This window comes from Microtus pennsylvanicus, chromosome 11 (genome assembly GCF_037038515.1).
Source record: "Microtus pennsylvanicus isolate mMicPen1 chromosome 11, mMicPen1.hap1, whole genome shotgun sequence".
NCBI classification, from domain to species: Eukaryota; Metazoa; Chordata; class Mammalia; order Rodentia; family Cricetidae; genus Microtus; species Microtus pennsylvanicus.
In genome coordinates, this window is record NC_134589.1 from 89,291,210 (window position 1) to 89,315,422 (window position 24,213).

A 24,213-nucleotide genomic window follows, 5' to 3' on the forward strand; every position below is an offset into this window, starting at 1 on the left:
CTGTAGCCTATAGAGCTAGCAAGGACTGGCAGCCCACACCACCGCTGCTAGAAGCAGCTCCAACGTCCCCACAACCTGTGGGGGGCTTAAAACAGCTCACACTAGTGTCAACTCCAGACTTGACCCCTTTCAAAAAATTTCCCAAAGGCTTCTTTGCCACCGACCAGCAGTAAGACACACTGGGAACAGAAGAGGTCCCAGCTCCTTCGGTTCCTTCCTCTTGGACATTCTCCTACTCCTGGCCAGCCTGCTGGCAAAACACAGCAGGGAAGCCCAACCCCACACTTCCAGCCTGTGGTGGGAGCTTCACACCACAAACCAGGAAGTGGGGAGGAGGGGGCAGACCTTGCGCAATCCCACACTCAGGCCAGAACATCTGGAGCATAGGATGCTGGCAACACCCCCATCTCCTCCTGGGGCAGAAGCCAGACTGCCCACCAGAGAAGCTTGTCATTCACACAAAGGTGGGGGATGAGTTAGCGCCCTAGGAGGCTTCACAATGCCCTCTTCCTGCCCTTATCAGGGAACAAGAACCCAACTGGGGTCTCAGTTTTCCTCCTAGATTGGGAAGGGGCATTATTCCCACAGGAAGGGAGAGTCATTGTTTGGACAGAATGGCTGTAGGGGATAAGGAGGAAGGGGGTGGGAGCCACATCCAGGCCAATCTCATTAGTTCAAATTTACAACATATTGCCCCTACCCCACCCCCGGAAACAGCACAGAGTGCCACAAACAGCTGGATGACTTCCAGCAGGCAGCAGGCAGGCAGAGAGGCTGCCCCTCCCTCCCCAGGAAGTTCTGGTTGAGGCCCATGAGAGGGGATGGCTGAGCCCCAGCCTGACTGACCAGTGGAGAAGCAGTTGGGGACCAGAATCCTGATGAATAGCCTAGCCTTGGGCTGGGCTAAGTTCCTTGTTCATCTAAGGTTCACAAACATGCGACCTGTCCCTCTGTGCTGTCTAGATCTCCTGTTCTCACACCCAGTTAGTTGCTCTTCCATGCCAGGGTCAAAGAAATCAGACAGTTGTGACAAGCAAGCCCTCCAGGGTTCTGACAAGGCAGGGGCAGAATGTGAACGGGGAGGTAAGATTGTGTTTGCCAAGAAACAGAGCCAGACTACCCGTAGAATGGTAGAAGAGGGTGAGGGTGGCTCTGCTGGGTGTGGGGGCTGCCACGGAGCCGACACAGTAAGCCAGATCCTGGAGCATCTTACCCTGTCCTAAGACCTCCCTTCCCTTACCATTCCTTCCTTTGGGTCAGTCATTTCCCATTCGAGGCTCAAATCTCTGCCACCGCTGCGCAATCTCATTTGAGAGGCTACAGATAGGGTGGGTAGCAGGCCTAGGTCCTGGAGAGGGAGTCATTAGAGGTGCAGGGCAACTGTTACCCAGTTAGATGGGTATTCCCAGGTCCCTGCAGCCTTGGCCCTGCCCTACAAATTGGCTCAGTTTAGGTGGTGAGCCCTCTTCGCAGGAATCCCAGGCATCAATGGGTTAGGTATCAGGGATGTAAGCGGTGGTCTACTGCCAAGGCAGGATTCCCTTTCTTTCCTCTCTATCAACTGTGATGACCAGGGCAGGGGCCTCCAGATGGGGCATGCATCCACTTCCGTTCAGTTCTCCCCTATCGCCCCCCAATAAAGTTGGGGAAGGAGAGTTCCAGGATCAGAGATTCGTCTAAGGTTCCAAAGCCTCATGTTTTTTCTCCACACTACCAACCGCACCCGCTGTGACCCAGCCCGTCCCAAAGCAAGGCCTTCCTGCCCGGGACCACCGAAAATTCAGTCCAGGATCTGGTTTGGGGTGGGGGGGGGGGAGTAGACGGCACTCGGCCACTAGGATAGAACCGGACTGGGGTACTTGGGCTCAGGCCAGAGTGGTGAAGGTAAATTCTGACACCCGCCCCGCTCCTCCCCTAGACTCCTCGCTCCGCCTCTTCGCACACTCGCCCCACCCCCGAACTGTGTGCCTTCTGCGCAGGCTCCAATCTCCGCCCTCCTCGCGCTTCCGGCTGCGCGGCGCATCCTGTAGGCGGCTAGATGCGAGCCCGCGGCCGGGCCGGTCTGAGTGCGCGCCTGGGCCGAGGAGCTTTAAAACCGGTGTCCGTGACCCTGCCTCCCGACACCGACCAGCCTCTGTTTCCTGGACGAGCCCGGCGCCCTGGGAGTGCCAGAGCAGGATCCCGAGTGACCGGATGTCGTGAGGCCGGTCAGATGCCAGCGCCGGTGAGAGGGGGCGCAGCGTCGCGGAGTCTGAGCCCACGGCGAGCTGGCACAGCGGGTCGGGCTGCAGAGACGGTCACGTCAGCATCCATTCCTGGCAGCCTGGCAGCCTCGGTCCAACCTGGACGTCAACACAGCAGATAAAAATAATGGGTCTTACCCGGGCATGGTGGTGCACGCCTGTATTTCCAATACTTGGGAAGTGCATGAAAGCAGGAGGATCGGGAGTTCAAAGCCAGTGTGGTCTACATGGGACCTTGTCTAAAGAAAAGTAATGGCTCTTTAACCCAGCTACGGAGCCGTGGTCATAGCTGAAGTCCAGCTTGGGCTGAGGACAAGTCTTGGCTCTGGCCCCAGGTTCACGGCCCAGTTGTCCCTTTCATCTCCCGTCTGTTGTACCACAAAAGCTGAAGGATGTAGTCAGATTTCCCTACTTCGTTTATCCGGCTTTTGGTAGACTAAGGCCTGCTGTGTCTTACCCATAGACTTTTTGTTCCAGTTCCTAGTTATTCTCATATCCAGCCAGTCAGAGGTCAGTTGGAAGCCAGCAGGGTTGTACCCTGAACACTTAGAACAGGTCATCCCCATGTGTACTCACTTCCGGTCGAAACTGAGGGGGCCTAGTGACCTAGCTTTTGAGCGGGACAGGACAAAACTCAGTCTGTTTCTCAGCTAGGCCCTTCCCAGGTTCTGGCTGTATTTTAATTCCTGGCCAGGATTAGGAACAAGGAGTCAGGTTCCAGAAACAAGTTTCCTTGGGAATGGTGTGATGTAAGGGAATCAGAAAATGCCAGCCCTTCTGTATCAGACTCGGGCACCCAAGCTTCTGTGTGCAGCAGGTGTGGGTAGAGCATGCCCACCCACCTGGCACCACTAACGGCCTGTCATTACCCGCACCATGTCCCAAGGCCCCCTGAGGCTATGTTAGCTGTGGTATTCTGTTTATGCCTCAGAATGAACCACACAACGGGAACCCCACTCTACTGATAAAGAAACCCAGGCAGGCAGACAGATGCTTACCTTTTCCCCCCCCCATTACAGCTTTCCCGAAAGATTGGGCAAAAAAAGCAGCGACTAGCAGAATCCCAGCAGCAGCAGATCCCTAAAGAGAGGCCACCCTCAGCCCTAGGCCTGCAGCGGAGCATCTACTTCTCCAGTTCCGAGGACCACCCTGCCCGGCTGGGGCCAGAGTTTTTTGACCAGCCAGCAGTCACCCTGGCCCGTGCATTTCTGGGGCAGGTAATGTAAATGCTGGTGCGGGTTCCAGGACCCCTAGTCCTGTCACTACTTGTTCACATCCGTGATACGGCCTTCCTTGTGCTCACATAAGTAGCTGCTTTGTCCACATTGGCCTGGGACAGTGTGACTATTGCTTGGGATCACTACAAAGAGAAATTTGATAGTGGTGTTTCTTGGTGCAGGTAGCAGGACCACTGGAAACTCTCCTGCTTTGGCAATCAATTGTTAGCCTTTCCCATCTGTCTAAAATCCCCTTAGGACAGGTTGTTTGCAAGGACTATGGACGATATTAGGTAGGTAAACCCTGTTCCCTGATGGCTGGGACCAGGGATGCCATTAGGCTGCATGTCTGAATCCCTTGAAAGAGCTGGTCTTCTCGCTGCAGGATCTGGGCTGTGCCAGGCGCGCTTAGAGTGGGAATGGGGACTACTCCAGGTCCAGCCTGGTGTGCCCTATAATACAGCCTGTCACCTTCTGAAGTGCACATCATGGAGCTGGCCGGGTTCATCTGGAGCACCCACTATTCTTAGGTGCCAGAGCTTTGACAAGCTTCCCTTTAGGATAGCATGGCCAAGGACAGCCAGTTTCTCTAATAGAAAAGATGGTGCTGAGAGTCCATGTTAACAGGAACAGACCCTGACCTACAGCAGAAGGCACTTAATTCTGTTGCCAGGCTGTTTTAAGCTGCAAGGCTCTGTGTTCCTTCTAAAAGCACCAGAGTATTCAACATCTAAGATATAACAAAACATGGCACAGATTCATCCCAGGTTTAGGTAGAGGACCCAAAGGTGGCCCAACGCCACCACCATACATCTGCCACTATTCAGCATCTTGGGCATGTCAGCTGGCTCCCTGTCATTCCTGCTTGAGCCCACGTTGGTAGACCAGATGATGTCTAACAGGGCAAGGGGTATTTTAGCCTGTGTATCTATTCCTTTGTTCAGGGAAAACTCAGGCGTGGGTCACAAGCTCAGTAAAGGTTCTGCAGTGAGCTGCTGGGACAGCCATCTGCTCTGGCCTCAGGAGCATGTTACCTTCCCAGGCCCTCCGCCAGAAAAGTGCTAGGGGCTCCCTCCAGCTCAGCTGGGGTTCCCAATATGCCCCTTGGAGACATGGGAGTATGGTTGAAGGCACACTCCCTGACCTTTTTTCTCTTCCAAAACGCTCATCTCTGTCTTCAGTGTTTTGGGTTCCTGAAAGGATTTCCAGGCTTCCATGACAAGCTCTGGCCCCTCTTCCTCCACCCTGCCTGTTATACCAACCCTGAGGCACCATGGGTCTACCTGGACTGAGATAAAGGTGCCTTCCGACCAAATAATCCCTCAACCCTACGGATATGAAGCACTGTGGACATGGATCCTAAAATCTTCCTATGAGCCCTGGCTAAGAGTGCTGGCCATTCTTAGGCTCGTGGACCAGGCTAGGCATTGCATGAGCTGGCCCCACTGGCCCTGTTTCTCATTAAGGCCTTAGCATTCGTGGGCACAATCTGAGATGTAGATCCTTTGTGGCTAGCCTGTTTTAACAAGCACACCACAGAATCTGGAATTCCCAGGAAGCTGTGTAAGGACCCCTTGGGGCCACTGAACATTTAAGGCTCTCAAGGGAACTCTGGGAGAGGATGTGGGAAAGCAGAGAACACACTGAAGGAACTTTGAGGTCAGCCTGCACAGTGAAGCTCGAGATGTGGTCAGAACCCCGAGTGAACAACTGTAGTTGGTCAGGAATGGCTAGTCACCTTAACAGCGGCATCCAGGCTCCAAGCAAGAGCAGAAGAGGCAGAATGGAGAGCCAGGTGGCTAGGTCTGGCTGGGCCTGGGTTCCTGGTCCATCTTGAACTTAAGAGAGGAGGTCTAGGTAGGGACTGTCCAGGTGGGTTGACCCCCATCCCTATGGTCTGAGCAGGCTCAATGCCCACAGGTCCTTGTCCGGCGACTCTCTGACGGAACGGAACTCCGTGGGCGCATTGTGGAGACTGAGGCATACTTGGGGCCAGAAGATGAAGCTGCTCACTCAAGGGGCGGCCGGCAGACTCCCCGCAACCGTGGCATGTTCATGAAACCTGGGACGCTGTATGTGTACATCATCTATGGCATGTACTTCTGCTTGAATGTCTCCAGTCAAGGTTAGTGGTACTGGGCTTGGGGAAACAGACAGGGCAGCAGCTGGCCAACTCCCTTGGAAGACTGAGGTAGACAGGCATTTGAGCAGGGCGATGCCATTGCCAGGGGTTAAGTTGGGATTTCAGGAGCTTTGACTGCTCTTGACAAGGCAAGCCTGGCTAAAGCAGCTGAGTTTCCACAAGACAGAGGCTACAGGGACAGCTTGAATGCAGAGCAGTCAGGTTCTGTGGCCAGAGTTCAGAAGGATGTTTTTGATTCTGGGTTAAATTTGGAGTGGGCCAGCAGGTAGGGAAGGGGAAAGCAAGAGACTGGTTTGGGGTAATCTGGGCTCATAAGGGAACCTTGCCGAAAGTCCTGTTATGGGATCTGGCTCAGTCATTCTCATCCAGGAGCATTTCTGCCCCTTAGGAAACATCAGGCAATGTTTGCTGACATATTTGGTTATCATAGCTGGCTAGGTAAAGGCAGGGATGCTTCTAGAAACCCTACAGTAACCACAGAGGACCTTTTGGCCCCAGATAGCATTTGTGGAGGGTTACTGATGCAGTGTTCCTGAGAGAAACCAGCTCTCCTCTGGGGTCCAGCTCTGTCTTGACAAGCATGTAGCATTGTCCCCAGTGGTCAGAGTCTGAAGAAGAACCAGTATCATCCTACCAAAGCCACCACTGGCCAGGAACATGATTGGCATATCTCAACATATGTGCTTAATACCCTCCTGCTTGCCCACAGTGACCAAATGTTCTTGGTTTGCTGGACAAGTACTTGTACTGCAGGTTGGCCTTAGCAGAAGGCTAAGGTGTCCAGTGCATGGGGTTTGGACGCTAGAGGTGACCACAGAGCTGATACTGAGGACACTATGAGAGGAGGCTGGAGAGGTAGATCTGTGGTTAAGAGCATTGGCTGCTCTTGCAGAGGACCTGGGTTCTTTTCCCAGCTTCCACATGGCAGCTCACAACCATAACTCCACTTCCAGGAGATCCAGTGCCCTCTTCTGGCCTCTGTCAGCACCAGGCGCACAAGTGTACAGACACACATAAGCAGAATTTCAATACACTTCTTTTTTTTAATTAAAAAGAGAGAGAGAAAAAGATGACAGAAGCCTTCTTGGACAGAACCAACCCCGCTAGTGTGGCCTAACTAAGGAAACAAAACCAGAGATGTTGGTGCTATAGTTTCTGAGGGGGGAAAATGCAGGTTCCTGAGACATGGTGAACAAGGCAGAGGCAGGGGTGAACATGTAACTGAAACACCCCAAGAACATACAGGTTGGAGGCAAATTCCCACAAGGGTGTACATGGTATTGGTGAGGGTCATCCATGTTGAGAGAGGCTAAGGACACGGATACCACTGGCACTTGGGAGTTAGGCAAGGACATGGAAGTCAAAGGTGTTTGCATGAAGATGAGAGGGAGCCAGGATAGGGCAGGATGATAAAGTGGCCCTGGGAGCTGAGAGTAGGGATCATGTGCCCTGCACTCACAGGGACTCTGTGTCCTGCTTCTTCCTGAAATGGCAGAGGCGGTTCCAGTTGGTGAGCTAGGTACAGCACGGGACTGCACCTTCTAGTCTTTCTTGACTTACCATTTTCTAGTAGAATGGCGTCCCTTCTGCCCCAGAGGTGCTGGTTCTCTGGGGCTTCCTATGCCATCCTAATAGCCACCACCAGTCAAGACTAGGAGAAGCTACAGAAAGGACTGACTCACACTAGATGATCATAGTTCTGACTTTGGAGAGCAGTGGTGGGAGTCTCGCTGTCAGTCTTGCCAGGTAGAGGCTTCCCAAGGAACTCAGGGAAGGCAGAGCAGCCTAGCTGGTGCTACAGGGAAGGGAGTGCAGATGCAGAGGGGTCTGCATGTTTGGATGCAGTAGGTACAGGTTACATGTGCAGGAGGACGGCAGCACCACTGCCAGTGGGTGTGTGCAGGAGATCTAAAGTTTACTTCCAGGCTGTCTGTCTGTCCCACAGGGGCTGGGGCTTGTGTCCTGCTACGAGCACTAGAGCCCCTGGAGGGCCTGGAGACCATGCGGCAGCTTCGCAACAACCTCCGGAAAAGCACTGCTGGCCGTACACTCAAGGACCGTGAGCTCTGTAATGGTCCGTCCAAGCTGTGCCAGGCCCTGGCCATTGATAAGAGTTTTGATCAGCGAGACCTGGCCCAAGATGAGGCTGTGTGGCTGGAGCGTGGCCCTGTGGAGTCCAGCAGCCCAGCTGTGGTGGCAGCAGCTCGCATAGGCATTGGTCATGCAGGGGAGTGGACCCAGAAGCCCCTGCGCTTCTATATCCAGGGCAGCCCGTGGGTCAGTGTGGTTGACAGAGTGGCTGAACAGATGTATCAGCCTCAGCAAACAGCCTGATGGGATTTTTTATTTTTTTAAAGTAGAATAAATATCTTGTTTGTGGGAACTGTCCAAGTCTCAGCCAGAATTTGTGTGCATGAAGTTAATTCTTCATCTGGGTCAGGAAACTTGGGAAGCCCGTATGTATGGCACTGGAGAGGGGAGAGTCATCAGTGTATGGGCATATACACCTAGGAGCAGGAATGAGTTAAATGAGTTTCTGGACACTCTCAAGGATGACTGCAGAAGAGGCAGGTTGGGAAAGGGGTCAGAAAGACACAACTGTGTGTGTGTGAAGGACTTGGACTTCAGAGACACATCCTGGAAAATCTCCTCCAGCTCAGCAATGTTAAGATGCTGTAAGGACCAGACTGAAGAGATGGCAATGGTTAAAAGCTTCCTGCTCTTCTAGAGTTCCGTTCTCAACTCCACACCCAGGGGCTCACAATCTCCGTAACTCTAGCTCCAGGGTATGCTTTCTTCTGACCTCTGGGGACCCACACATACAAAACCATAAATAAAAATAAATAAACATATATTTTTTAAAGTAACGTTGGTGGCACATGCCTGTAATCCTAGCATATGGGGACAGAGGCAAGATCAGGAGTTCAAAGTCATTCTTGGCTACCTAGCACATGTGAGGTCTAGGCTACATAAAACTTTGTCTCAAAAAAAAAAAAAAAAAGAAAGGAAAGTCCAGCAGTGGTTGCCCCATAGCTACTTCTGACCAGATGGACAGCTGGAACAAGAACCGGTTCTGCTAGACTAGAGCTGCCCATCCTCCTAAGGCCAGTCAGAAGCCCTGGGCAGGGAGTAGGCTAGTTCCCATTCCCACTAGGCATGCTGCCTGGGCTCATGTGAGCAGTGCTTGGAAGACAGCAATGACAGGGTCCTCATGGGTGGTCACCACCAGCACACTGCGGAACTTGTCAAAGAGCGTGAGCAGCTGGGAACGCCGTGTGTTCTCATTGTACATGATCTCCTCCAGATGGTGACGGCCACGGAAGTAGTGAAGGAGCCTGGAAGAGAGAGGGTGGCATGAGCCTAACCCAAGACAAGGAGTAGGGACTACAAAAGCCATTGATGGGTGGATCTGTAAGCTGCCTGCAAGCTTGTGAAGAGCCGTGTGACCGGCGGTGGGCCTGAAGGGAGTCCACAAAGCAGCACGGCTGTGCACCCGATGAAGGGAGAAGTGCTAAAGGCTTCTTTATTCTCCTATGACACTGGGTTCAGTCTGCTCCAGGGAACAGGTCAGGCCTGGATCAGCACTTGAAAGAGTTGTAAATGGTCCTCCAACAATCTGCAGTGTGATTTTCAACACTGAACATGACAACCTGACCTCTCTCATAACACCATGCCCTTACCACAACTAAGTCAGGATGGACATGGCAGACATTAAGCTACTTAATTTTTCCCCAGGGCCAAGAATTAGGATATATTCGTGCCAAGCCCCAAGCGGGTCAGAACTTGAGAGTAGCTGCCTCTCAAGCAGTGACAAGGTACATCCAGAAGTTCTGAGTAAGCTGCCCACTAGACCTAGGGGCTTGGCCAGAGCCTGCATCCCCACACCTGGACAATAGCTCCTGCCCTTCACACACCAATCCTAGGTGGAGACCCACCATGAGCTGTGCAAGGATACCAGCGTTCCTATACTATGTCCCACTCAGTCGCCTGCTCCCTACCTGGCAAACATGCGGAGGTCTTCGGGGTTTTGGGCCGCAGGCACGTTGAGGATAGCAGCCCGCTCATGCTCGGAGAGGCTAGCCAGTAGGTTCTCTGTCATCCTCTTGTTCAGTGGCGAGTCCCCACTGGGGAGCAGCTCTGCACTGGAGTTATCCATACTGGGGCTGGTAAGGGTCATGTCATCACTGCTGGCTGTGGGTTGAAACAGCCAATTGATGTCAATTATGCCAAGATGGGGAGCATTGAAGGCACTGACAGCATCCAGATCCTGAGGTCACTGCCACACTCCCCTTCTGGTGCCCAACTGTACCATGTACCTTCATGCAAGAACTCACTGCCACCCCACCTCCTAAGTGTGTAGTATGCCTTTTATGTGGCTAACCTGGAACACAAGGAGCTGCCCCATAGGAACAGCTTCAAGGGCCCAGAATAGAAGAATGCTGCATGCTCACTATCCCCTAAAGCAGGCATGGGTATCATGTCCCACCTCAGCCAACATGGGGATGAAGCACTCGACAGAGTTCACATGGACCTAACAACAGACAGCTGTGGTCCTTGTGTTGACAGTATGAGGCCCTGCTTTGAGCACTGGCTGGAGTAGGGGAGTCCAGCTGTGCTTCAGTGGGCAAAGGCTGCCCCTAACTACAGCCAGCCACTTGGGGGTGAAGCCTTCCCCTCAAACCCAGGGGAGGCAGGAGGAAGAGGTCTCCACAGGCAGGGACAGAGACAGGTGAGTATACAGACGTGTAAAGACATCTCTTATTCCAGCAGTGCCCAGGCTTCCTGGATGCCATCACCAAAGTCTCCCAGCCTCCCACTAACAGACAGGTGTCCTGGATGGGGATCCTACTTGGGGAGCCGAAGCTTAGGGCATTGGGCGTGCTGAGGCTGCGGCCACCAACTCGGGCAGTGAAGGGGACATCATCCTCTCGCAGTCTGGGCTCCTCTTCACTGGGTGAGGCCATCAGACAAACGTAGGTGTGCAGCTGGATGAGGAGCCGGCGCTGCAGCATCCACACCACCATCTGGATGAGCTGGGTCTGTGGGTGAGCAGGGCAGACAGTGTGGGCTGGTTCCCTTACTCCACTTTTGACCCTGTTCCTAGGGGATGAGAGAGCTTAGGCCCTTAACAGCCCCAGTACCTAAGTATGAAGGCCTCCTGTTTGGAAGAAGGGACCCTCAGCTGCTGGGAAGGTCAGCTCAGCCCAGGGGAAGCAATGGGCTAGAAGAATTCCCAGACCACACTGGCACTAGCTCCCATCACAGGCCTGGGCTCCCTCCCTTCTCCCTACAGCAAGGTCCGTTCTTACCTCCCTCCTTCCAGCCCACTGAGACCTGCTGCCATTAGACAGTCCACTGCTAGGCAAGCCCACACACTGTTCAGAGAAGCAACTGCCCTATGAGTCCTTGGCTTTTCCTGAAAGTCTGCTCCGAGAACAGAGATGTTTCCAGAGAAAATGGGAAGGGGACCTACTGCTCCGGCGTGCAGCCAGTGGCTGGCTCTTCCTTGATAAGGCACATTCAGGCCTTGTGAGCACTGGCCAGGCAGTACCCAGCACCACGGAAAAGCATCCTCAGGCAGACACCAAGCTGCAAGGTGTGTGCAGACTGTACCAGTGCACTCATCTTTGGAAGGCCCAGAAGAGCTGCTGCTCAGGAGGTCACTCATGGGACGGGGCTGGGTTACCATGGTCAAAACCAAATAAAATTTTATTGGAATTCAAGCTATTGAAACACAAAACGTAAAAACTAAAACACAAAAGCTTTGCAAGCATTAGACAGTATTCCCTGGGATATGGCAAACCAAGCAGCTCCATCCCAGCCCCCAAAAAGGCCTGAAGCAGCTGCTCAGCATGGAAGATCAGCCGTTATCCAGACAACTGGGAAGTTTCTGCTGGGATGGGAGCACTGCCAGACCCTCCCCCAAGAACTGCCTGGGGGAGAGAAGGGAGGGTACAGATGTAAAGTGTATCTTTCATCCTCCTGGCTCAGTTCCTGGAAACCAAGGGCTCTGTGAAAGGCAGCTTTAAACTCTGGCACACTCAGCATGTAAATGAGCTGAAAACCCAGGATCTTATTCCCATTCACAATCTGAGAAGGGGAAGTATTTGACTTTAAGGACCGATTCTGCCAGTGTATCTGGCATCTACTGAAGATAAAGCACGGAGATCACCCAGCTTGTTTCAGACACCTGTCCTCTCCCCTGGGTCCCCTCCTAGAGCTCAAAGCACTTAATAGAGGGGAGGGGCAAAGCCTCTGCTCCAAGTCACCACTCCCCATCTCTTGAGCATGGGGCTGTGAAAAGTGACTGATCTGCAGCACACTGCACCTTCAGAAGCACCCACTACAGCCAGCCTCCAGCTACCAGCCCCTGCCCTGACCCAGGCCCTCCAGGCAAGACACAGTCCTAGCCTGATGTACTGTAGGTCTTAGGAAAAGGACCATAGGCCCAGAGACCCTAGGATTCCACACCAAGATCCCATGGTTTCTAAGCCCCCAGAGGAAGGGAAAGCAGGGCCTAGGCTTAATGAAAAACAAAGCCGTCTGCAGCCTCCATCTGTGAGAAGCCCCTTGTCCAGGGGTAGCACAAGGAAAAGCCAATGCTCTTCCGGCAAACTTAAGCCAGTCATGGACTTGAGGATACCCATGGTGGCTCCATGGACCACAGGAAGCCTGCAGTATTCACCAGCAAGTCCCCCAAACCAAGCCCAAGGTCAACAATGCTAAGGGCCTTTGAGTCAAGGGGGGCTGTAGTGACTCACCTCCTGTGCAGGGGGAGCCAGAGGGCTCCTGAACTCCGACAAAGAAACAGGCAAGGAAAACTTAGCCAGGATGGATGGCAGGTCATGGGACGGGAACTGGCGGGAGAACTGCTCAGCCAGCGGGGAGTACCTAGGGCAAACAACCGTGGTCACAGTGCAGTCTCATGCTCACAGCAACTGTCTGGGTGGGCATAATGACAACAGAATGAAGTATGGTGACCTGGCAGGCCTTCGGATGGACAGAGTTGCAGGCATCGTCCCTTAAGATGTGTCAGGAACCATAGAACCCCTCTGATCTCAGCCAGGAAGAGACAGCCTTAACATGGGCAGCACCAAACCTGACTGGGATCTATCTACACCTAAGCACGCCATTGGCAGCATCAGGATACAGTTAGAGCTGGCCTCAGGGCTTCAAGGCCTCTGGTCACTGGGGGTGCCACTAGAAGGGCCTGCTAGACTCTTCCTAGCTCTAGACTCTAGATGTTGGCAGCCAAAGGTACTCACAGGCAAACACTGGCATTGGGAGACAGGACATAGACGTTGTTCTCACACAATGGGTAGATGATGACCGCCTTGCCCCAGTATACCAGGTGAGCTGCAAGCTGGAAGACCTGCAAACCAAGGGGAGATGGCAGGACTGAACTTGGAGGCCATGGTCTTCCTGCCTAGAAAGGATGCACTCTGGAACTCCTCCAACCTAAAGTAGCACTGTACCACCCCAGCCTTGGGGCCAGTGAGTACCACCAGCACTGTGTTGTGCACTGTTTTGTACACTGTGAACAACTGTCATTCTGACTGCTTTAATAAAAAAGGGAATGGCCGATAGCAAGGCAGGATTTTGGGGGCAAAGAGGATGCTGGGAAGAATAAGAGAGTCACCAGCCAGATGGAGAGGGAGTAAGACATGTAGGACAAAAGGTAAATGCCACGAGTTACATGGCAACACACAGATGAATAGAAATGGGTTCATTTAAGTTACAAGAGCTGGTAGGACAAGCCTAAGCTATAGGCCGAGCTTCCATAATTAATAAGAAGACTCTGTGTGGTTATTTGGAAACTGGCAGGTGGGACAGAGAAAGACTGGCTATAGCATTGGTTCTGTATTCACAGCTCCCTGTGCTGCCTGGTACCACTGTTTTGCTAGGCAGTTGGCACACGAACACAGGGACACTGAAGTGCTGGGGAACCTGATCAGCCCACCCGGGTTGGATGATCCCAGAAGCATAGCGTTCCCATGTCAACTAGAACTCCAGCACCATTCTCCAAAGTAATGATTATGGAGTCTCTTATTGTATCCACTCCAGTGTACTCAAAGTTCCAACTCATCCCTGTGCACCTTGCTTTCCCCAGAGACCATCCTGCCCTGCTAGGCTCTCATATACCAGGAAATACAGACACCAGAAATCCTTTCTAGGGGTGGCCTCCAATACATGCTAACTTCATGAGGCCGCCAGACCTGCAAACACAGCACCTTAGCCCTTCATGAAAACATGTGTGAAATCCAAGCAATGACATTCTACCTAGATCACCAATACCCCACTCCATCCTTTCAGCAGATGGGCCCAGGGTGGTGAGTTCTCCTGCCTGAACACAGTGCCTGTTATATTGTTGAGGGCAGGTATCTGCCAGCAACCAGCTCAAACATGGAGGAAACAGTGAGATGGTTGTTTCCACACTATTTCTCCAAGTGCCACTGACATGAGCTCTCAGGCAAAGCCAGGCCCACTTTCTCTATTTCTGCCCTTCCCATCCTCCCTCCGCCCCTAAAATATTTTTCATTAGGCAGCCAGAACACCATTTTGGGGACTAAAAGTCCAAAATCAGCATGACAGGGCTGGAACCAAGGTGCCAGTAAATCTGTGCCCCCTTGGTGGGGTTCAAACAAACAATTTGTCTTTGTCTATTCCAGCTGCTGTCATTTCTTGGCTTGTAGCCTCCTTCTCTTTTGTAGTCAACTTTCCTTCAAGTCCCTTCTTAAAAATATTTTTTATTTTGTGTGTGTGTTCATGTACCTATAGAAGCCAGAAGAGGCTGTAAGATTCCCTGGAGTTGGAGTTACAGGAGACTGTGAGCTGACCAACTTGGGTGCTAAGAACCAAATTCAGGTCCTCTAGGAGAACACAAAGTACTCTTAAACCTCTAAGCCAATGAGAGGGTCCCAACCTTCCTAATGCTGCGACCCTTTAATACAGTTCCTCACGTTGTGGTGACCCCAACCATAAAATGATTTCACTGCTACTTCGTAACTGTAATTCTGCTACTGTTAAAAATATCTAATATGCAGGATATCTGAGGCTCAGTAGTAGAGTGCTTGCCTAATCAGTCATGAGGCCCTAAATTCAGTCTCCAGTACTGCCAAAAACCACGTGGGTATACATTAAAAACCTGAAGAGGGCTAGGCAGTGGTGGTGTACACCTTTAATCCCAGCATTTGGGAAGCCAAGGCAGGTAGATCTCAGTGAGTTCAAGGCCAGCCTGGTCTACAAAGAGAGTTCCAGGAGAAATAGGACTGCTACACAGAGAAACCCCGTCTCAAAAAACAAACAAACAAATAAACAAAAAACCCTGAAGAGAAGAACTGAGTGTGGTGACATACCAAAGAGGCTGGGCAGGAAATTACCAGCTTGCAAATACAGTAGGCAGGCCAAGCAGTGTGGTGCACACCTTTCACCCCAGCACTCGGGAGACAGGCGAATCTCTGGGTTCAAGGCCAGCCTGGTTCTAATGAGCAAATTCCAGGACAGCCAGGGCTATGCAGAGAAACTGTCTCTAAAACAAACAAACCAATCAAAAACCCTCAAAACCAAAAAACAAAACAAAACAAAAAAGTCCACCTAAGGCTACAGAGAAGACATCCTATCTCATCTCAAAACTACAAGTCTGGAAGGGCTTTTAATTCAGCACTCAGGAGACAGAGGCAGGCAAATCTCTTAAATTCTAGGCCAGTCCGAGCTATATAGGAAGATGCTGATTAAAACAAACAAACAAACAAACAACTTTAATACTGACAGGATCTTCAGTGTTTATCTCTGGAATAGAGGATTGTGGGGACTTTCTGATCTGTAATTTATGTTATATTTGAACTTTCATGACTGTTAATAATTTTTCATTTGTATTAATTACATGTATATGTGTGTATATTCAGGTGTCCTCAGAGACCAAAGGCATCAGATCCCCTGGAACTAGAGTTCTGGTCAAGCTGCCTGATCTGGGCGCTAGGAATGCAGCTCAGGTGCTCTGCAAGAACAACACAATGAACCACCTCTCCAGTCCTACTTATTAGTAATTTTATCAAGACAAAACTCCCAAAGTAATGGGAGGCAGTGGCGGGGAGGAGGCAGAAATCTTTAATAAATAAATAAATTCAAAAAAAAAAACTCCCAAAGTGTTTCCATTCTCTGGATTGATATGGTATGAGTGATTTTCTAATTGTTTTGTCTTGCTTTTTGGAGACAGGGTCTCCCTTTGTAGCCCAGGCTAGCCTTGAACTCAGATCCTCCCACCCCAGAATTATACACATGTACCACAAGGCCCATCAGAGTGATCTTATAGTATGTGTGACATTCACACCCGAGGCAGATGTTCCCCCAAAAGTCCAGCACCACCCTGGGGCTACTGTACTCACAGGGACACCTACAGGAAAGAGCAGCCCAGAGCACGTGAGGAGAACCACCAGGGCTAGAACTCATAGGGGTTCGCACAAGCACAGCAGCAGTGAACTATTTATATCAGGTTCAGCAGGGAGTTGGTACGGAAGGAAACAACACCCTCCTCCCTGATCCCAGACAAGGCCCAGGCAAGGAAATGGAGGAGACATCAAAGGTTTATCAAAGAGGACTGTGACGGTGAGGGTCAGGCCCAGTCCTAGCACAGACTCTATCCAAACTGGGACTAGGAAGTGAAAATACACCATCACCCATGTAGCCTGAACTCTTTACAACAGTAGCACAACCCCTCTCTGTGGAGGTTCAGAGCAATAAATATATTCAAAGTTCTGAGTCTTAGATGCTACAGAGGGAAGCAGAATGTGGTCCTTGCCAGGTCTTGTCCAGCTTAGGAGGCCAAGGTGAAATACAAAGGCAGGATATGCTAAGTGCTCTCACAGAGCCCAGGGAGAGCCAGAGATAGAGAGAAGGGATGAACTTATTCTGAGAATAGAAAGGATTTTGAAAAAAAGTAACCCAATAGGCCCATAAAGCAAAAACTACCTGCAGTGCCAACTCACTTCTCACACAGAGCTAGGAGGCCTAGCTAGAGGGGTCCAAGAGGGCCTGCCTCAGACCTGTGGCCACTTCATTCCACTGAGAAGTCTAGCCTTTGAGAAAACAGAGGACCCCGGGTGAGCATTTGCTACCCCCTGGTGGCCACAGGGTGCACACCACTACCAGATCTGAATATTGGCATCCATTCACTTGGTCCTGCCTTAGATCACCTGGATGGCACTTACAGCCCTGGCATAGGTAACCTGGTAAGCACTCCAAGCCCCTGGCTTCTTCTATGCTTTTCCTCCATCACACTTCAGCCAGAAACACAGACAAGACTGAGGGGCCCCCCTCTGAGCCCAGAGTGGGATCCAGCACGTGATCTGGGACACAGTGCTACCCTGCAGGTGGAGCACATTTCTGAGGACAACCTCATCAGTTGTTTCTCTCTTGTCTCTACAGCTCTGCCCACAGCCTCTTTGAGAATGAGGGTATTTTGATGAGTCTGGGACTGAATGAGAAACATAAAAGGGGGTGGGGGCAGTGGAACAAAAGGGATACATGTGGACCAGTAATGGGCTTAGAGACTAGTCCCGCAGGCATCAGAGAGTGAATTAAACAAATTCTCAGTCCTATAGGGAAGGCTTTCTCTGAACATCTGACTGGACTTAAATGATCTCTAGAATAAGGCTGAATCTCTGCATGTCTCTTTGTTAAAGACATACTTTATTTAAAAATAAATAAATAAAAGGTGGGGAAATGTGCAAAGGAAAGAAGCACACACAGTAGGACAAGTTAGCAGCTCAGGTCCAAGCTCTCACTTCCCACACACATGCGCATGTGTCACTGCGACTGTCCTGAGCTATGTGCTGCCCCTCCCCAAGCTGTCCTCCAGGCCTTTGCTGGGACCATCTCTCTCCTTCTCTCATAGCTTGTCTCACGTCTGCTCAACAAAGAAGGGAGTCATGCCAATGCTCACAAAGACAGCTCTAGCCAGGTGTGACTCAGAAGTCAGAACCCCAGGCCTCCCACCCAGACTACCCTGATCTGTGGCAGGTCATGTATGTAGTATCTATTTGTGTGCTAGACAAGGGTCCCTGGAGATTCAGCATGGCAAGCAGGCTGCTTCCCTAAATGTACCCATAGGCCTCTTCCCACTTCTCCAGGTCCCCGGCATACCTGCAGCAAGGCCAGATCAGCGTCCTGGGCTAGCTGCTGCAGGTTCTTCACAGCAGATGTGGTCTTGATGACCCGCACCAGAGCCGGAGAGCAGTCAATGGGAAGCTCACCCAGCAGAGACTTCTCATCACTGAGTAGCAGCAAGGCATGGTACGGGCTGAAGGACAGAAGTACATGTCAGCGGAACATGAAGGGCCATAGGCCCTGGACCACCAGGTAAGTGCCTGGAACACCAAGGCATGGTCAGAGTTCATAGGCACTGAACTGTGGGCAGGAGAGGCTAAGGGAGAAATCAGAGAAAACAGTGATGTGTCCAGGAGCTTTGACAAAATCTGCAAGGATTACTGCTGTCCTGGGGTAGGGGTGGGGATCAGAACAAAACTACTATGCCCAGCTCTCTACCTTATCTTTTGAGATAGGACCTCTCATTGAAACTGAAGCTTGCCAATTTGGCTAGAATGGTCAGCCACCAAGCCTTTGAGGAGATCTGCCTGTCTCTGCCACCTTATACTTGTGTACACACTCATGCACATACACATATAAATAAACAATATTGGGGCTGGAGAGATGTCTCAGAGGTTAAGAGCACTGACTGTTCTTCCAGAGGTCCTGAGTTCAGTTCCCAGCAACCACATGGTGGCTCACGGCCATCTGTAATGAGATCTGGTGCCCTCTTCTGGCCAGCAAGCATACATACAGACAGAACACTGTATACATAATAAATAAATATTTAAAAAAAAACAATATTATAAAGTAAAAAAAGGGGGGGGGCTGGAGAGATGGCTCAGCAGTTAAGAGCACTGGCTGCTCTTCCAAAGGACCTGGGTTCAATACCCAGTACCCACATGGCAGCTCACAACTGTCTGTAACTCCAGTTCCAGGGCTCTGACACCTTCACATCAATGCATATAAAATAAATTTAAAAAAAAAAAGCTGCCCGATGGTGGTGGCACACCTTTTTTTTTAATCCTAGCACTCAGGAGGCAGAGGCAGGCGGATCTCTGTGAGTTAGAGGCCAACCTGGTCTACAAGAGCTAGTTCTAGGACAGGCTCCAATGCTACAGAGAAACCCTGTCTCAAAAAAAAAAAAAAGCCAGTTGGTGGTGCACACCTTTAATCCCAGCACTCAGGAGGTAGAGAGGTAGAGGCAGGAGGACCTCTGTGAGTTTGAGTCCAGCCTACAAAGCGAGTTCCAGGACAGCCAGGGCTGTTACACAGAGAAACCCTGTCTCGAAAAGCCAAAAAAAAGAATTCCAATACCTGGGAGGCAGAAGCAGGTGAATCTCTGTGAATTCAAGGCCAGCCTGGTCTACATAGTAAGATTCAGTACAGCCAGGAAGACAGAGAGACCCTGTCTCATGAGGGAAGAAATATGTGTGTGTGTGTGTGTGTGTGTGTGTGTGCGCGCGCACGTGCATGCATGCATGTAGTGGTAAAGTGCTTGCCTAGCTTGTGAAAAGTTCAATCATTAGTACCACAAAAAAAAAGAAAGGGGGGATCTTTCTAAAATAGGAAAAACAAAGCATCCACCAACTATGAATAGAACTACACAAATATGCACAGTGAGAAAGAAGGCCATTTGACTCCAGCACAGATGTGGGAGGGTGGGAGGACTGGGCATTGCATGCTCTGCTTCTGCCATTTCCAGTGCTGAGGAATGCACCCAGATTTTTCTCCATCTTTTTCTTCTTTGTAGTGCTCATGTTCCAGATTGTCCTTGCAGGAAATCAATTAATCTAAGAAGCTACCTGGGTTCCCATGATTTCGGACTGAAATGCTGACCATTACTGAGTGTAGAGTACCATGAAGACAATCTGCTAGAGTCCTAGTTTAGACCCATGCTGCCCTGCAGGCCTGGGCGAGGCCCTTGGCCAGTTCTACTCACCCAGACTATGCTGGGAGGGCCCAGAAAAAAAACTGGGATGGGTCATTTCTGGGCAGAACTGGATATAAAATCATGTGGTTTTACTAACAGCAAAGTCCTACCTACCAACTTCTGTGGCAGGAAGAAGGGAATTTCTGGAACAAAGTAACAAGTAAAGTCCCAGGCAGCAGCTGCCAGGAAAGGCATGATGGGGTTGGCTCTCACCGGATGGCTTTCAGGCTCCGCTCAATAGCCTCAGGAGGGATCAGACTTGAAGCTGCATAGTGGATCTTGTGGGGCAGACAGAAGCTCACTTCCAGCCAGCTGTTAATGTGAAGCCGCACCACACCAGATGTGCAGAGGCTGTCAAGAGTGGCACCGTTAGTACAGCAGCCACCTGCCCATTCCCTAGAACAGCACCCTATTCACAGATGCGGGCCTTACACGCTGCCCTGCTGGCTATAGGAAGACATAAGGGAGAGCTCAGGGGTAAGAGAGGATCTTTTCAGATCTCAGCAAGCCTAAGTACATGTTAAGAATACACACACACACACACACACACACACACACGAGCCCCCGTTTCTTCCTCCCTCCCTCTCCCTTCTTCCCTCCCTGGAATATAATCCAATCAGCCTGTCAGGACTAAAGGAAAGTGCTTCTGTCTCTCCTGGGAATTCAATGTAGCAGAGCCATTGGCTGCCTGCCTGGGCCTATAGCAGACAGACACCTGGCATCCACAGCCCATCCTCTCTGAGATGACCCAGGCACAGGTGGGCAGTTGGACAAGAAAGGACCTATCTCCAAGGAGAAGAGATGGTAGAGGAGGGAAGCTGCCAAGTTCCACAGAACACTAATGGTAAGAAGCACAAAGCACCTGCCTCCATGACCCTTGCTGGTGGTGGGAGTGACGCAGGTTAGAAGAGAAACAAGGGACCATGCAGCCCCAGCATGTACCACCGCAAACCTTTACTGACATGTGCAGGTCAAACATGGCAGCACTGTCCCTAGCTCAGCATGGGACATGTCCCTAGCTCAAACCATCAATAAATCCTATGTACTCTACGTGCAAAGACATTCAAAATCCAGACCTCTCCAGTAACACCAGACCAGAGCTGCCCGGACAACCAGCACCCAGTCCACTTTCCTCACAGGTTCTACCTGGGTAGTACCATCCAAGGTCTTCCAACATAGAGGACCTGTGTCCTGTACACACTTCCTGCTCTCATTTCCTGCCCCATCACTCAAGTCTAGCCACTCTCAGGACCCTGGCACTCGCGGCTCTCTCATGACTTCAGTCTCAACTGAAGCCACTTTCTCCATGAGGCACTCCCTGGTCCCACCTTCACTCTAAGCCCTCACCCTGCACCCATGTGCTCATGGCCTGTCTGCTACCTAATGCTGTCCTGACCAACCACACCCTATACATACAAAGCACAGCACTCATGAGTAGAGGAGGGGGAATGGTCTTCAGGAGAACTGTCTGCCCAGAAAGCCCTTGCTGAGAACAGGCTCCACTATGGACATGTGGAAGAACCACACACAGAGGAGGAACGGGTTGTGCAAAGGGGGAGACCCGCCCCATGGCTCAGCCACACAGTCCTTGTGTTAAGCTCCAACAGCACGTGCTGATTAAACAGAATCTGTTCAGGTCTATATGCTATGTGGGCAAGAAGCATGATAGCACATTTCTGCAGTTAGCTGAATGACATAAAGGAAGAAAAGCAACTGCTTAGGCAAAGTCCCTGTGACTTTATTTATTCTGCATGAGAAAGCTGTTTCTGGTCATCCGCCCCAACCCAGTCAAGCTCAGAGCAAACCAGGCAGGTAGCCTCCTTCACCCAATGTAGGAAATACAACCTAAAGCTTCATGGTAACTTCAGTTCTCAAACAAGCATACAGGATACATCACTTGGTTTTCAAACTGCCAATTTCTATAGCACCTTCCCCCCATCTTGTTTTCTCTGCTGCCTCCTACCCAGAAGAGCAGCCAAGAAATACTTTCCCATCACCACCCACCCTGCTGCTATTCTCAGCACCCAGTATGGGAATGGCCAAGCCTAGGGCAGGCCAGCAGCTCAAGGAGGTGTGGCAAGAGTTCTTCCTGCCTAGGTCAAAGGTGTAAATGTTGGGTACTGTGGGAGAAACAAGGTCCTTGCTTCAGACCCGAGAAAACACACTTTTCTCCCCACTCCTAATTCTTTTCCTGAGACAGGGTCTCTGTATGTCCTGACTGTCCCAGGTCTCAATATGCAGGCTGGCTTCAAACTCACAGACTCTGCCTGCCTGCCTTCCAAGAGCTGAGGGTAAAGATGTGTGTGTCGCCATGCCCATGCCTTGTTTTGAGAGAGGATTTTGCTGTGTGACCCCGAGCTGTCCTCAAATATGTATTCCTCCTGCCTCTACCTCCAAAGTGCCTAGATTCTCAGCATGTATCATAATATAGCTGCGGAGGACTATTATAGCCTCTTCCCTGAAGCCTCCAGCAATAAACCAAGAGTCTTAAGTTCCTGAATTTCTCCAGGAACTCTAGCCAACAGTTTCAAAAGCAAACTACGTCTTTTCTCCTTCAAGCAGGGACTAAGCACGAGGAAAGGAAAATGGAAGAACATATCTGTGAGCCCTCACTCCCCCGGATCCCTGCAGCACCGACTGTTCAATGCAAAGCAGGCCATGGCTCCCAAACTTCTATGTGTGCTTCTCCCAGAGCCTCAGCACCTCTGAGGAAGGGTGGAGGATGGGTACCACGCTGTGGCTGAGGGCAACTGTGGTTCACATTCCCTCAGGGAGAAACAAACTAGATGGCTTAATAAGTGTCAAGATATGAGTCAAAGACCCAGGCTCTCTGAGGAACTCAATATTCTTGGTCTCTTCTAGAAATGGGCCCTGACCAAAGCATGTCTGAGTGCATGGAAAGCTCACAACCAACCTTGAGAAACCACCTAAGGAAACACTGCATTGTGATAAGATCTCGGCATCCATACACAGATGGAAAAGGAAAAAGAAGGGTAAGAGGGGAGAAGGTTAGAGTACGCTGCATGGAGTCACGCCCATGCAAACACTAGCCTGCCTCCTCCAATTAGCTTAACTCATGGTCATAAAGGGAAGAAATAATAGGTCCTATTTTTGAACTCTCTTATTTAGGGGATAGCACAGGGTAGCTGTTGGAACAACGTGGAATCAGAATTAAATGCCAAGACTCCTATCATTTCAAATACAAATGATTCTGCTCCACCAAGGACCTCAGTGGTGCTGTAACAACCATCTGGTAGGTGCAACTCTAAGTACTGTTTCAGGTTCCTGGAGTACAGCAAGAAAGGAAACAAATTACAGCCTTGCACTTGGGAGAATCTCTGGCTAGCACTAAGAAAGACAACCTTCAGCAAGTTGTATAAACCAAAGAGTTACAGAAAAAGGCACATCAGAGACTTGTGTATAGGCCAGGCTTAAATGCTAGCTGTAGGCATGAGGGAAACCAGGGACACATTAAGGCCTTCATAATACCTTCACAGCTCAGGAGTCTCTGCCATCCTCATGACAGATGACTTTGGATCCCCAGCCCGTGACTTTCCCTCTGAATACTTTGCGCTGAGCTGGAGCTGTGGGGCAGAGACACTGAGCGCTGCCATTAGGAGTCCCCCGAGGACCAGATGCACGTCTAGACAAACCTCTGGAGTACACTGGAGGATAAGGAACATCAGAAATGCCCAACTTTAGCCTGTAGCTCTGGAGAAAGTCAGGTGAATCCTTCACAGTAAGAGGGAAAACCAGGGAACACACTAGCGTTCGTTAAGAAGGGAAGAAACAGGACTGTCCCTACTTCTATAATCTGCAATTCAAGACAAAACCAGGGTCTACACCAGAAAAGTTTCCTGCTAAGTTTGTGTTTCTTTTTGCAGGTGTTTAATTATTTAGTCTGAAAACACTCTGCAGACAAACACTATCCCCAAGCTTATCCAGTCTTCACAGCAGAAGAACCCAGCCCTTTCTGTAACAAGAGATAATGCTTCTGCCGGAGCCCTGCATCTGCACACCATGACTGTGCAGAGCACCAGGACCCTGTGGTCCACACCCAAGATGGGCCCTGTGCAAGCTTATCTCACTCCTCACTCAACTCATCTCAACTCCTACCTTTGGCTAAGAACCAAAGGTCACTTTTTGACTCAGCTCAGCTCATCCTCTTCCTCCTTTGAGACTCTGCCATGTGTGCTGTGTCCTCTGACCCACACAGCAGCAGTCAATCTTCCTGCACATGTGGTAGGATGCTGCACAAACCAGGAGACATGGGTAGGCTTCAAAAGTCCTTGAGACTTCAAATGAAACTTTACATATAGGTACACTCTCATGAAATAAAGACTGTGACTCTCAGAATATCAGAGGCATCCACAGGCTTGCGCTTGCTCTTGAGCAGTGCCTGGCCAGGCCTAAGACAGAATTCCCAAGAGCTAAGCCGCCCAGACTCTACCACAGTCCGTTAACTCAGAGAATTACTCAACAGAACACTTCTTCACACCCCAAGGGATTTAAATCATCACTTCTCCTGCCATTACATATTCTTTTAACTCTCAGTGGATGATGAGCTAGGCAAAGGGTTATGTACAGAAAGTG

General features: G+C 50.8%; 2 protein-coding genes across 5 annotated transcripts in view; one reads left to right on the plus strand and one right to left on the minus strand.

Annotated features, from left to right (window-relative positions):
* Nucleotides 1–1,980: 1,980 nt before the first annotated feature.
* On the plus strand, nucleotides 1,981–7,986 carry Mpg (N-methylpurine DNA glycosylase). Its single transcript, XM_075941404.1, has 4 exons — nucleotides 1,981–2,224; nucleotides 3,263–3,460; nucleotides 5,381–5,585; nucleotides 7,549–7,986. The coding sequence occupies exons 1-4, from the start codon at nucleotides 2,039–2,041 to the stop codon at nucleotides 7,935–7,937; spliced, it is 978 nt and encodes a 325-aa protein (XP_075797519.1). The 5' UTR covers nucleotides 1,981–2,038; the 3' UTR covers nucleotides 7,938–7,986.
* A 451-nt stretch (nucleotides 7,987–8,437) lies between these two features.
* Nucleotides 8,438–24,213, minus strand: part of Nprl3 (NPR3 like, GATOR1 complex subunit) — a 39,883-nt gene continuing 24,107 nt past the window's right edge. For 3 of the 4 annotated variants that reach the window (XM_075941400.1, XM_075941399.1, XM_075941403.1), the window contains 7 exons: nucleotides 19,834–19,971; nucleotides 17,745–17,901; nucleotides 12,869–12,975; nucleotides 12,365–12,494; nucleotides 10,453–10,642; nucleotides 9,602–9,794; nucleotides 8,438–8,938 (listed from right to left, as the gene is read on the minus strand). In XM_075941400.1, the coding sequence (XP_075797515.1) occupies nucleotides 8,773–8,938; nucleotides 9,602–9,794; nucleotides 10,453–10,642; nucleotides 12,365–12,494; nucleotides 12,869–12,975; nucleotides 17,745–17,901; nucleotides 19,834–19,971 (1,081 nt within the window). In that variant the 3' untranslated portion in view covers nucleotides 8,438–8,772. The remainder of the gene's footprint in view (nucleotides 8,939–9,601; nucleotides 9,795–10,452; nucleotides 10,643–12,364; nucleotides 12,495–12,868; nucleotides 12,976–17,744; nucleotides 17,902–19,833; nucleotides 19,972–24,213) is intronic. The other variant, XM_075941401.1, reaches the window with a different exon arrangement.

Excerpts from the sequence above, each read along its gene's own strand:
- Mpg (XM_075941404.1), top strand. The coding sequence starts at position 2,039 with ATGCGAGCCCGCGGCCGGGCCGGTCTGAGTGCGCGCCTGGGCCGAGGA. Across the intron at positions 2,225-3,262 it reads CCGGTCAGATGCCAGCGCCG|CTTTCCCGAAAGATTGGGCA; the intron begins GTGAGAGGGGGC and ends CCCCCATTACAG. Across the intron at positions 3,461-5,380 it reads CCCGTGCATTTCTGGGGCAG|GTCCTTGTCCGGCGACTCTC; the intron begins GTAATGTAAATG and ends CAATGCCCACAG.